A 14,066-nucleotide genomic window follows, 5' to 3' on the forward strand; every position below is an offset into this window, starting at 1 on the left:
ACTGAACTTTGGGCCAAGTCGTAGACACAGAGTTTTGTGATTGAATATTGATGTGATAGAAGAGTTAGACAATTCACAACTTTTGGGCTTCTCCTTTCCTTATCCCACTCCAGGAAAGGTAAGTATTGAGCTTCAAAGGCCTCTGGGTGGGATTTTGTGCAAAAGTCTTGCAAGGAAGTTGCCTTGGGGGAATGGTGAAAAAGGGGGAAAATTCAACTTCCCCAAGTGGAGAATTCTTGATATTCTCACAAGCAGTGGGGACAACCAAAGCAATAGGCTGAGCCCCCAATCTTGGGGTTTGTTCATATGAAACTTAACCCCGCAAAGGAAAGGTCAAGTCTACTTAAAATTAGGCCTAAGAGTCACCTCCAAGAGAGCCTGTTTTGTTGCTCAGATGTGGCCTCTCTCTCCAGCCAATACAGCAAGCAAACTCACCGCCCTCCCCCTCTACGTGGGACATGACTCCCAGGGGTGTGGACATGCCTGGCAACGTGGGACAGAAATCCTAGAATAAGTTGAGACTCAGCATCAAGGGATTGAGAAAACTTTCTTGACCAAAAGGGGGAAGAGTGAAATGAGACAAAATTAAGTGTCAATGGCTGAGAGATTCCAGAGTCGAGAGGTTATACTGGAGGTTATTCTTACACATTAAATAGATACCACCTTGTTAGTCAAGATGTAACGGAGAGGCTGGAGGGAACTGCCTGAAAATGTAGAGCTGTGTTCCAGTAGCCATGTTTCTTTTCTTTTTTTTTTTAATTTTTTTAATTAAAAGACAGAAGCAGCTTTTAAAAATATGGAACACTTCACAAATTTGCGTGTCATTCTTGCAAAACATGTTCCTTGAAGATGATTGTATAATGCTATAGCTTTCACAATGTTGACTGTGTGATTATGAAAACCTTGTGTCTGATGCTCCTTTTATCTACCTTATCAACAGACGAGTAAAGCATACAGAATAAAAATAAATAATAGGGGGAACGAATGTTAAAATAAATTTAGTAGATTGAAATGCTAGTGATCAATGAAAGGGAGGGGTAAGGGGTATGGTATGTATGAATTTTTTTCTGTTGTCTTTTTATTTCTTTTCCTAAATTGATGCAAATGTTCTAAGAAATGATCATGATGATGAATATGCAACTATGTGATGCTATTGTGAATTACTGATTATATATGTAGAACGGAATGATCATGTTAAGAATGTTTTTGTTTGTTGTTATATTAAAAAAAAATTAATAATAAAAAAAAGTCCTGCCAGGAGAGGGAAGGAGGGCAGTGCTGTGAGTGAGGAAGGTGGACAGGGTAGACCACGGAGCGAATGGGAATGGGCACTGCTGAGGGTGCAGTGGAGATGGGGCTAGGGTGGCAAGGACAGGGCCCTGCAGCAGGCCTCGTATGTGAACAGCAGGGAGGGCTGCCATCGGGGGTGCTCTGAACCCTCCCAGAGCAACAGAGCTGGAGTCCAGTATTCAGTAGCAGAGAAGTGACCTCAGAGATGGCAAGTGAGTGGAGCAAGGGTTCTGGCCGATCTGAGAGGGAGGAAAGGAGCCCCAAGGATGACTGTGATTAAATTTCTAGCCACCCCACTGGGAAGCAGAATAAATCTGACCCTGAGAAATAAAGGCATGTGATACTATATACCTATATACCAGAATCATGGATAAAATTCATGCCCACCCCACCTATGGCAGTCATTGGACCCTCCCCTCTCGGTTGTTATACAGTTGATGTGGGGGACCCAAGGATATTACTTTACATTTATTTACACTGAATTTTTCCTTTGACTCATCACAACAGAGTCTGATGTATGAGGATTCTGTCATTTTTTAACCTCTTCCTCCGAGGTTCACAAAACCTGTGATTCTGGCCGCCACATCATCGGTGGCTTCATTTTAGTCTCTGAGAGGTGGTGATCCCACCAGGCCAAAGGTGGGACTCATGCTCCTAGGGGCTTCCTTTCCAGTTCACGGGGACATCGCTGAGCAGCTAGCTCTCTCTGGTGGCTCGTTCTGCCTCTTACAAATTCACCTAACTATACTATTTTTTTTTTTTTTTTTTTTTTTTTTTTTTTTTAGAGAGAGGGAGGAAGGGAAGGAAAGACAGAGAGAAGGAAGGAAGGATAGAAGGAAGGAAAGGAAACATCTTTAAACATTTTCTTGTTTTATTGTATTTTGTTTGTTTGTTTGTTTTTTTTTTTTACATGGGCTGGGGCCGGGAATCGAACCGAGGTCCTCCGGCATGGCAGGCAAGCACTTTGCCCGCTGAGCCACCGCGGCCCGCCCAAATTCACCTAACTATACTATTAACCCACTCCTTATCTCTCTGCTTTGTTCATAGGACATACTGTCAAATGCCTAGTTGAAACCCAAATATACTCGTTCTATATGTTCTCAGTCTATCAGCACAGTGACCCTATCAAGAGAGAAGAAAAATTAAAGGAGAGGACAGAAGGAAACAAGGTTCACCTTGGCTGACTGGCTCTTGGCAAGTCTACGCCAGCTGTAAGCTGTCCAGCTGCCTTTTCTAAGGGGCCCTCAAATCTGGTCTAGAAGACAAATCAAAACTTATGCAAATTCTATGTCCTGGTCTCCCTGAGATTTATGAATGAGCGTTTACAATCAAACAACAAGAGAAGTAGGAGGAAAGCAAAGAAAAACCAGAAGCCAGAGCAACAATGAACATTTCCATTCCTTTTTATTGTTTTATTAACAAGTCTAAGGAAAACCTTCACTGAACCAGAGGATGTAATACAAATTATGGTGACCTGTGTATAAAACCTGGCACCAAATGTGGCCTTTTGGAAATGTGTATATAAATAAATATACATTAAAATCTGCACCAGAACAGTGCAACGGCTGCAAAGGAGGGTCTGCTCTGTAGACTCAGGGAGCTCTCAGGCCTACAATCTCAGGGATAAGCCTTGCTTGAATTGGAGCCAGTAGAACTTGTCTTTGAAGGTGGAACCCCTGTGAGCACTGAAACTCTATAAGCATGACAAAAAAAAAATGGTGCTGGAAAGAAAGGTAGGCAAGAGAAGGTTGATCTATTCTCCCTTGTTCCTAGCCACTGACCACCATTCAAGGATTCTGGATCTCTGGTAGATAAACCATCTTTAACTTCAGAGGAACTTCTGCAATTTCTAAAAATTGTGTATTCCAAGTAAGACCAAACCTCAACTAGCCAAATCATACTTAGTCTGATTATAAGGATTAAGAACTAGCTCTGATGTCATTTTCTACAGGCCAAGACCTTGAAATACCTACCAGAATGGCTATAATCTACCCATAAAGAATGCCAATGGGCTATCAATCTAGATCAGTCTTGGCGTAATGCAAATAAGCAGTTCCAACCCAGAAATTAGGTTTGTGGGCAATGACAGGAAAAGCAGCTTTGATCAATTTTAGAATTCCCTCGTGTGTAGTGTGATCTCACAGAAGCCCTCAATCTCTCTGCACACAAGAGGTAACGAAAGCCTCTGGGAGAGGCAGAGTCAATACTGTACAAGTGCCTTCAAAGATGAAGACAAAGTTCCTTCCTGGCCAGGTCTGTTATTCGGGCTGAATGGGGCTCTGGGCTGTTTGTCCATTGGCTTATTATCGGGGAAGCAGATGTCCCTGGCCTGCCCATCCTGTGGCTGTGGACAGTGACAGCTTCCCTTGACTCAGCCCCAGCGGCATGGCTCTACACATGCAAACCACACAAATGAAAACCTGATAGAAAGGGAGGGTGGAGGCAGGGAGCCTTAGGAGAGGCGATCAGAAGGGAAAAACCTTCATGGGCTTTAAATAGCCCATGATGACAGTGCTTCTGCAATTCCAGAGTTCCTAATAGTTACTCAAAGGGCTGGAGTCCTTGCTGTCATCCTAGTGGATTCTACTAAGGGAAAAAAGCTGCCCTACCAATTTCTACCCAAAAGCAGAATGATTTTCTCGGCTGCCTCCAGGGTTGGTTTAAAAAAATTTTTTCCACCCAGTCCCTGGCTTGATTGTCTTGCTGCAGGGCTATATGACACTTTTCCTTAACTGTGGCAATAAATGAGAGGTGAGATGAAGGACAAAACCTGAATTGCAATTTAAGCATAAAGCTGGGAGCTACTCTAGGCTGTTAATGAGGGAGTTCTCTCTCAAGCAACATATTTTAGTATCTCAGTGCCGAGAGCAAGAGACAGGTGCTCTCCATGTTAATGGGGCCTGGTACCAGTCATTACTATATCCAACAAGACCAAGACAACAGAAGGACACTTTGCCTCTCTACTACAGCTTTAAGGATAAGAGGCCAAGCAGGACAGCTCTTTTATGAAGTCTTAGGACATTTTGCGTGGAACAATTAGGATATTTTGCATGGAACAAGGGGGAAAAATCTCTGTCCATTTTAAAGTGACCTGACTACACCCTCTAGTGGAAATTATAAATATAACAAGGACCATACATCCAGTTCACCTTCTTTCAATACAGAGTGGTTTCAAGATTCCCCATAAAACGGAAAAACTCAGCAGGCATCTTTAAAATCAGAATGATTAAAAAGCTGGGGGTTCACAACCCATCTCCAGGAACTTCACTGCCAAATCACATTCCCTTCTTGGTAGTATGACTTCAATACTTTCTAAGAAGGGCAGCATGTTGTGGAGGGAGCTACTTGTCCCCTTAAAGTTTGGGAAGACAGCCTGCTGGTGCCAGGATGATGCCAAAGACGTAGAAAAGTCCCAGTAGGAGGTTGAGCTTGGCAGTCCTCTGGGGTAGTTTGTTGAAAGTCTGGCTTCGGAACTGTCTCTCGAGGGAAAAAGCCATGGGAATGGTGAGCAAGGGGAGTGCCAGGCTGATACTACAGCGTGTGGCAAGGATGGTGAAGATCAGGTAGGGCAGAAAGAGCAGCGCATTGTAGAGCATGTAGGAGAAGGTGGGGCCGATGAGGATGGCGAGCGTGACGATGCCGGCCTCCCGGTCGGACTCCATGTCCCTGGTATTGTTGGAATGGAGAATGGCCTCGGTGCTAAGGGCCAGGGGGATGGCGTAGATGAGTGGAAAGACTGCCAGGGACCCCACCTGCACGGCGTAGGCAAACATCACAGCCAGAGGGCCAAAGGTGATGAGGATGACAAGGTCTCCCAGAGCCACGTACTTGAAGCCAATTCCTACGGCCAGAAAACCCAGAGAGCTAGTATGAGACCAAGGGCTAGAAATGTAAAAACTGTTCATCAGTGAAAAGTGGGCCACTGCTGGCCGGCTACAGTGAATTCTTAAAACTGTGGGTGCAGGGAGTCACTCAGCTCCCTGCCCCACAGGGCAGAGCCTGCTTTCTTCTCCAGTGTGGCACAGGCATGGAGCGAGTACCAGTCCTTTAGCATCCAGCTGGGTTTCAAGGCCTATAGTCCCAGTTTCATACCCAAGTTTCTCTTCCTAATGTTCCCCAACCAAGTCCTGCAATAAATAGCACAAGGGACCTACTACCTCGAGAGTTCAATAGGTGAGCCAGTGCAGGTCAGAAATGGCCTCCTAGTCTATTCTTTGTTTTTTTTTCATCCCCACCACCCCCAGCTAGACCTGTCTTCCATCTGTAAAAGTATTAGCTCAGCCCCTCACAGAATGTCTACCCTACCTTCTTTCCTTCCCACCTCTTCACTCTACAATAAGGCATCTCTGGTTTTGAAAAACCCCAAGTAAATCAATGAAAAGTCCAGGGTCTCCAAGCTCCACATAAAGAAATGTTCACCCACATAGCAAATAAAAGCACTGAGAGCAGAGTTGTGACCCTGCTTCCCCTCTTTGGATTCCGTGAAGCTGAGACTCTAAACTACCCGAGTCATCCTCTCGAACTGCTAAGCTTCTACCAAGTCCTATCTAAGCTACCTGGCAATCTCTCAAACCTGCTGAGTTCTTGCCATCCCCATGTCACACCCCATCCCACCTCACCACTAAATCCAAGCCTGGAATACTGCAACCCCCTCCTAATTGGTCCCCTGGCTTCCATTCTCATTACACCCCCATCCCTAATCTACTCTCCACACTGCAGCCAGAGTAATCTTATAAAAACACTAATATGACCATCCACCACCCACCTCACTGCACCCCTCAATACACCTTAAACTTTTATCAACAAATTGTCCTCAGATAAAAGCTCCAATTCTTTAACCAAGTTCACTGTGGCCCTTGGCCCCAGCTCTCCCCTGCCTTATCCTGAGCTCTCTTCCTACTCATGCTAAAGACTGTAAAGTCCATTCCTCCAGACAGCCTTCCCTCACCCCAAAAGCCACACTCAGTCCCCAGCAATTAGGCACCCCGACTTCCACTTTTATAAAATTTATCACACTTTTAATGACTTAATCTCTGTCTTTCCCACTAAACTTTAAATTTGGTGAGGGCAGGGCCTTGTGTCTGGCTTGTTCCAAGTTTGGACCCAAACACCAGGCCCAAAGGCGGAATTGAACACAGAGCTATAGTAACAAGTACCTGGCATTTGGGGCTGAGGTGGGGGTTGGGGCGAATCTCCCATGTAATTAAAATAGGTATGGCAGCACAGAATGGGTGAGAGGAGCCCACTGAAGGAGATGATCTAGGAACATATTACTACAAGGGCCTGAGAAACCTCCAAATCTAACCAGACTACCAAGGTATGGCCTCAGGATCAGAAAATAAAGAATGTGATCCATTGCATTTTAAGCAGTTTGGAGTGATAAGGGGCAATGGTCTGAAGAAGATCTAAAACATGGGCGTCAAAGAACAAGATTCAGCCCAAGTTTACCCTTCACACTTAGGGTTGAAGGTGTTGCTGGTGCTACCTTCGGCCCTTGATTCTTTAGAATGAAGTGTCCCAAGGGAAGGGCATCCCAGACATGGCTCCTGACACTCTAACACCTGGCAAGATAATTCTGTACTCCCCAACCTGTCCTTTGATAAATAATTTGCTTGCCTGAGGACCTGTCCTCCAGGATTAAGTTCCCTCCAGCAGCTCCAGTTCTAAATTAGTAAACTGATGTGTCTTGTAATATCCCACATACTTGGGAGACTAAACCTGACCAAAAGTGATGCTGGGTAAGAATATTCCAAGTGCAATCCTAGCAAAGAATATTCCAAGTGCAATCCCCATCAGTCACTCCTTTTGCTCTTCTTTTGCTTATTTCTCAGCTCCCCAAGCAGACTTCAGGGCTCTGATTATAGAAGAAATCTCAGTAGCACTATAGCACTGTCTTTTGGCTAAATTTTCCAGGAATACCACCTCGGGTCACTCGCCAAAAAACAACGTAAGCATAACTGAAAAAGGATAATCCCTTAGCTTTAATAGACCCTATACCGACCCAACATAAGGATGTGAAAGGTCTGATAACTTCGTTGGAGGTGATATTATTATCCAGCACCATCAAAGAACTCTTGCAGGGAAGCCCTGTTTTCTAAGTGTCCATATTTGGCTTAGGCTGATGTGTTCCACCTGATTCAGAATAAGGCCCACCTGGGAGTTTCCTTCTACCCCCCCCCCCCCCCTTTTCAAATTAGTCAGCACATTTGAAATATTGGGCCAGTTCTCCATATAGCAGCTGGAATCAATTTGTTAAAAAACAAAGTATGCCTGATACAGAATAGCCAATCAATAAATTGTTGGAAAAGTGAATAAAAACCCATTCATTTAAATAAATAAATAAATTCTAAGACATGGAGTAACTGGAACTCTCATACATGCTAGTGAGAAGCGTACAAAAGCACAACTTGAAATCAACTTGGCAGTTTCCCATAAAGTTAAACATCACCTTTCCTATGACCTAGCAATTTCATTCCTAGGCAGCTACCCAAGAGAAATGCAAATACACATCCACAAAAAGGCTTGAACATGAATGTACACAGCAGCTGTAGTTCTAAGCCAAAATTCAGAAACAATTTAAATATTCATGAACAGAAAAATGGAGAAACAAATTGGGGGTATAGTCATACAATGGAATACTTCTTAGAAATAAAAGGGTCTACCGATACACATAACGGGATGAATCTCAGAACATCATGCTGCATGAAAGAAGCCAGACACAAGAGAACATATGGAATGATGCATTTAGAGCAGGCAAACAAATCTGTGATTAATAAAATCAGAACAGTGGTTCTTCGGATAGGAATGAGGAGAGTGGGGAATGACTGGGTAGAAGCACAAGGACTTTTTCCCAGGGTGAAGGAAATGTTCTGCCATGATAGGGGTGTAGGGTACATGTCAAAACTCATCAAACTATGATACTAAAGACCTGTGTAGTTTGTTGTATGTCAATTATATTATACATAAAAGAAAAACACCATAAATCAGATCATGTCATTACTCTGCTCAGTGCACTTCGATATCTTCTCATTTGTTCATTCAGTGAATTATTTCGTGCTTACCACAAGCCAGGCACTGTTCTGGGCACCAGGGGTTCAAGAGAGAACAAACAGACTAAAATCCCTAACCCGAGAGAGCTTACATTCTAATGGGAAAGATGACAAACAAAACAAGTACTTTATATGGTATGTTAAAAGGTAATATAAGCTGTGAAGAAAAATAAAGCAGCGCTGGACAGAGGGTATGGAGGGAGAACCGGTAAAGGTGGGGAGGGTCAATTTTAAATAGGGTAGAAAGCAAGGTCTTACTAAGAAGCTGACACGTGAGCAAATGCATAAAGGTTATAAAGCAAACCATACAAATAGATGGGGGAAGAGCAGTCCAAACAAAGGGAATAGCATCTACAAAGGATGAGGCAGGAGCATGCCTGGCATCTTCCAGGAACAGCAAGGAGGGCAGTGTGGCTGAAGTACAGTAAGCTAGAAAGAAAGGAGAAGGAGGGCAGGTCAGAACTGGGGGGAAGAGAGTGAGCAGAAAAGGGAGGGCCCTGGAGAGCAATGTAAAGACCTTGGCCCTTACTGGAAGTAGATGGGGAGTCATTGAGGAGTTTGGAGCACAGATGGGACACATCTACTTTATGTTTTAGCAGGATTACTCTTACTCTGGCTACTGATCTGAGAAGAGCTGGAAAGGGAAAAGGACAGATGCAAACAGACCTGGTGCTAAGAGCCTGCAGATCAGACCAGGGTGGTAGTGGCGGGAAAGGTGAGAAGTGGTCAAGGTCCCAAACGTACTTTGAAAGGAGAGTCAACAGGATTTGCTAATGGATTGGACATTAGATATGAGAGAGAGAAGCATCAAGGATGATGCCCATGACTTTTTGCCTGAAGTACTAGAAGGATGAAGTTGCTTTCAAGTGAGATGGGGAAAGTTGTGGGTATAGCAGGCTTCTTTGGGAGAGAAGATCAGGAGTTTGGTTTCAGACTAATTAAATTTGAGATTCCTAAGAAACCTCCAAGGGGAGTTACTAAGAAGTTGGATATATGAGCCTCGAGTTTAGTGGAGCTATTTGGGCCGGAGGTATACATTTAAGAGTCATCAGCTTAACAGATGGTATGTGAAGCCATGAGACTGGCTATAAACACCAAGGAAGTAATGGAAGTAGAGAAAAAGAGGCCCAAGAACTAAGCCCTGGGACCACCAATGCTAAGAAGAGGGGAGTCAGGAGGCCTCAGCAAGAGACTCCTTTAAGAGGCCATAAAGTCTAGCATGATTCTGCCCCTACCTCTCCAACCATATCTCATTCTGCTCTCCCGTCCCAGCCTTCTTTTTGAATACACTGGCCTTTCAGTAGATCCTAGAACATGCAGAGCGTTCACCCATACCAGGGTATTTGCACTTGCTGTTCCTACAACCCTGAAGGACTCAGGACACCAAACAACCCACAGTCCCACTTCTTGCCAGTGGCTCATCCTTCAAATCTTAATTTACATATCACTTTCACACAGAGGGCCTCTTTCCTCCTTGACCACTACCTTCTATTCTCTATTATAGTAACCTATTGATTTCCTTCATTGGAATTTTCTGCAATTCACTAAATTTACAACTAGCTGCCAAGGACAGTCTCTTGGTGTTCCATTTACTCCTCTGGATGCTGCTGCAGTTTCCTTGACCCGTTCCTTCTCTTCTCCCCTACCTCCAGGCTGGAGTGCCCCAGAGTTCTGACCTAGTCCTCCCCACTTCTTTATCAACACCTCTGCCTCTGGTAATCTCATCCAGTCTTACAATCCTATAAGTACCTCTATATATGCCAGTAACTCCCAAATGTCTATTATCTGCAGCCCAGACCTTTCCCCTAAACTCAGACCCTTATATCCCACTGCCTATTTATCTAACATCTCCATTTTGGAGATCTAACAGACCAAGATGTCCAAAGTCAACTTCCTGATTTCCCCCCAAAACCTATTCTATTCTCAGCCTTTCCCATCTCACTTGATGACATCAACTCCATTCTTACAGTTGCTCAGGCCAAAATCTTTGAGTTATACCTAATTCTTGTTTCTAGTCTACCTCATGTCTAATCTACCAGCAAACTCTGTCTACCATCAAACTATATGTCAGACTTTAAACAAAATGTGGCAGGCACATACAAAAGAATAATATTCAGCCAAAAAAATGAAGTTCTGATACACACTAACAACATATATAAACCTTGAAAACATCATGTTGAGAGAAATAAGCCAGACACAAAAGGACAGATATTGTATGATCTCACTTTTAGGAAATAGCTAGAATATGCAAATTCATAGAGACAGGAAAAAGATACCAGGGTACCAGGGGCAGGGGTGGGTAATGGGGAGTTTATGCTGAAGGGGTACAGAATGTCTGTTTTGGGTGATGAAAAAGTTTGATAATGGATGGTGGTGATAGGTGCACAACATTGTGAATGTAATTAATACCACTGAATTTTATAGTTGAAAGTGGCTAAAATGGAATATGTTATATATATGTTACAAAAAATTTTTTAAAAATATATATTCACAATCTGACGGCTACTTAACCTCCCACAGTTGATCCAAGCCACCAAACCTGTCTTGCTTGGATTATTCAATAGCCTATTTGGTCTTTCCACTTACACTCCTGCTCCACCCCTCTTTATAGATTTAGCCAGAATGATTCTTTGAAAACACTAAATCAGATTTTGTCACTCCTTTGCTCAAAACCATGCAATGGTTCCATATCAGAGTAAAGGCCATAGGCCTACAAAGCCTCCATAAACTGCATTAAAAGCCTCCATAATCTGCATTGCCCTTTACCTTCCCCAAATGTACTTAACTATTTCCAGTTACACTCTCCCTCATTCAACTACCATCCACACTGAATTCCTTGCTAGTCCTCAAATTCTCCAGGTACACTCCTGTCTTAAGACCTTTACATATGCTGTTCCCTCTGTCTGGAATGTTTTTCCCACAGATAACTACTTAACCAACTTCATCTTCTGCCACTTTTGTCAAATGTTACCTTTTCAATGAGGCCTACCCAGAACAGTCTCCTCAAACTAATAAAAATAACAACACTATGTCTCCATTTCACTCATTCTGGTTTACAAAGAACTTTCCAAGTTTTCAGGTTGTTGGTCACTCTAATTATGATTTAGTTATTTTGTATTTTCTGCCTTTCCTTACTATCACATAAGTTTCACAAAGCCAGGGATCTCTGACAGCTGTATTCACCTAGAATAATGTCTGACACCCAATTGGTGCTCAATAATTAGGGCTTAACCTCCTGCCCATCACTACTTTGATGAGCCTGCTGCCGGGGGTGGGGGGAGTGCCTCACTAGTTAACTAGCTGAAAGTAATTTGCTGTGTGATTTTGCACTCTTCCAATTTAATTCCACTGAAATTAAACACTGAAATTTTGGCATCGTAGAATTTGACCAACAAAAGGAAAAGAGATACCCCAAAATTCCCTATACATATTTGAGTCATTCCCAACATCCTTAAGCCAAGCCGGGGTCTTATCAATTCACTAGTTTTGGGGGAGGACCCACATTGCCCACAATTAATGGATTTCACAGCATGTGGCCTAATTTTAGGAAGAACCTTTGACCCCCACCCTAGAGCTTCTGCAAGGCAATACAAGTCCCCAAGACCTACAGCACTACGGGCCAATTCTTACCTCCTGTGTAGAGAAAGGAGCCGGATAAGCCTCCAAAGTAGATAAGGGCTAAGTGCTCCAGTTTTAGAGGGGACAGGCAATAGAGGCAAGCGGCAGAGACACAGCCCAAGGTATAGAGGAAAACTCCAAACCAGACAACATCCTGGGGCTCCAAGATTCTGTCCACCAAGGTCCTGTCATCACTCTTTTTGTGGTCAATGCCCTTGGAGAAGTCATAGTAAGTATTAACCAAATTGCCAGCCCCGTGCACAGCCAAGACAGCCACGGCACAGCCCACCAGCAGCCTGGGATCCAAAACACCCTGGGACCTATAGGCCAGGGCACTGCCCAGTGCCACGGGGCTGAGCGAGGCACTGAAGCTCCAGGGCCGCAGGGCAAGCACGTAGGAGGCGCATTTCTGCCTCCAGGAGCGCTGAGGGAGGCTGTCCGGCTCGGGGTAGCCGTTCTCCAGCGGGTCCTGGTCCCCCGCCTTAGCCGTCTCTGTCGCCTGGATGTTTATCTCCCCCGGCGCCTGCGAGGCCGCCATGGAGGCTGCACGTGGCTTCAGTCAGTCCTGAAAGTGAGCCACCCCCAGCGCCGCGACCGCCCCGGGGCGAGGAAGGACGGGGACGGGACAGGGCGGGGCGACCGGGCTTGACCTTCCTTTGGTTCCGCCCGGGGACAAGGGCTGGGGAGGCGACGGGGAGCGGGGGGCAGCAGCGAGCGGGCCGTGCGCCCACGAGACCCCGGCGGCGCCGCCCGACCACCCGTCACCTGGGAAAGCCTGTCTTGCGTCCCCAGCCCCGGGCTAGAGTCCAAAGCCGGGCAGCGGGCGTCCCTCCCGAGCCACCGAAGCCGCCATCTTGTGCGCCGGCGTGGAGAAGCCCCTCCGGAAACCGGCCGGCAGCGCGGGCGGGGCCGGGCGGGGAAGGGGCGACCCCGCGTCCAGCAGCTGCGAGGCCCGCTGCAGACAGCCTCACTCGGCAGCGCAAGGCCGACCACACCTGGGTGGCGCTGGGTGGCGCTCACTGACGTAGGATTCCTTCATTTATTCACGCATCGAGCATTTATTGTGCCCCTACTGTGCGCCGACACTCATCTAGGCCCTGGGGACGGACGCAGCAGTGAACAGAATGGACAAAAAGCAGGGAGCACACGGACAGCAATAAGGACGATATAATTAGCGGCCCCCTCCCACCCCACCCCCTTTTAATTGAAGCCCTGGAATGGGAAGTGATGCCTAGTAAGTTATTAGCCCTAGTAATAATCACAACAACAATAATTCTCGCTTTTTATTGTGCCATTACCACATGCCCTCTGCCACCTGGCCTGGCTTTTTTTTTATCCCTTTATCTCTAGTTTATTTACTTATTCGTGCAAATAACCGCCCTCTTCCCCACCCACCAGGTGGCCGGCTCTGTCTTCATCGCCTGCCTTCTGGAAGCTTATGGTCCATGTCTGTAGCTGCTCTGACTCGCCAGAGCCAATCGTTAAATCTTCAGGAACTTTGTGAGCTGGTCCACTAAACACAGCCATTAATAAAAATTAAATTATACAAACTTCCAATTAAATTATATTAACAATAAAGGTAACAAATACTCAAAACTCATCACTTCCTAATTATTTCATTAATTTTTTTGAATCACATACGTTCTTCGGGTTATTTACACTTACTGTATCTGTATGATGGAAACACAATACAATGATGTGCTACTGCACATCTGTTCTCAACTCTTCATCCAGTGACATCCGTAAGTAGCTTGAAATCTGCCACTGGGAATACTTACACGGTGCAAATCAGCAAATGCTCGATAATTGTTTTGTTGATTATCTAGGCTTAAGAAAGGGATGGAGAAAATATTAATAATGCATGTTTGGGGTGTACCGGTAGTTCGGTGGTAGAATTCTAGCTTGCTATGCAGGTGACCCAGGTTTGGCTCCCCACCCATGCACCAGAAAAGATTAAAAAAAAAAAAAAAAAAAGCATGTTAAACTCCAGAGTGTATGAAGTCTGTAGTAATTACACTGTGTATAGCAGTGTTTAAGTTTCCATCTGCTAAAACAGATTCCCTGCAATGGCTTAACAGGAATTTATTGGCTCACTGTTTCCGAGACTGG

General features: G+C 45.0%; 1 protein-coding gene across 1 annotated transcript; it reads right to left on the bottom strand.

The window, feature by feature from the left end:
* Positions 1-2,675: 2,675 nt before the first annotated feature.
* On the bottom strand, positions 2,676-12,712 carry UBIAD1 (UbiA prenyltransferase domain containing 1). The gene is made up of 2 exons (XM_077151318.1): positions 11,970-12,712; positions 2,676-5,131 (listed from the first exon to the last, which is right to left on the bottom strand). Exons 1-2 carry the CDS (start codon positions 12,493-12,495, stop codon positions 4,644-4,646), a joined length of 1,014 nt encoding a protein of 337 aa, XP_077007433.1. The 5' UTR covers positions 12,496-12,712; the 3' UTR covers positions 2,676-4,643.
* Between the last annotated feature and the right edge of the window lie 1,354 nt (positions 12,713-14,066).

Source organism: Tamandua tetradactyla, chromosome 2, assembly GCF_023851605.1.
Source record: "Tamandua tetradactyla isolate mTamTet1 chromosome 2, mTamTet1.pri, whole genome shotgun sequence".
Lineage (NCBI taxonomy): Eukaryota > Metazoa > Chordata > Mammalia > Pilosa > Myrmecophagidae > Tamandua > Tamandua tetradactyla.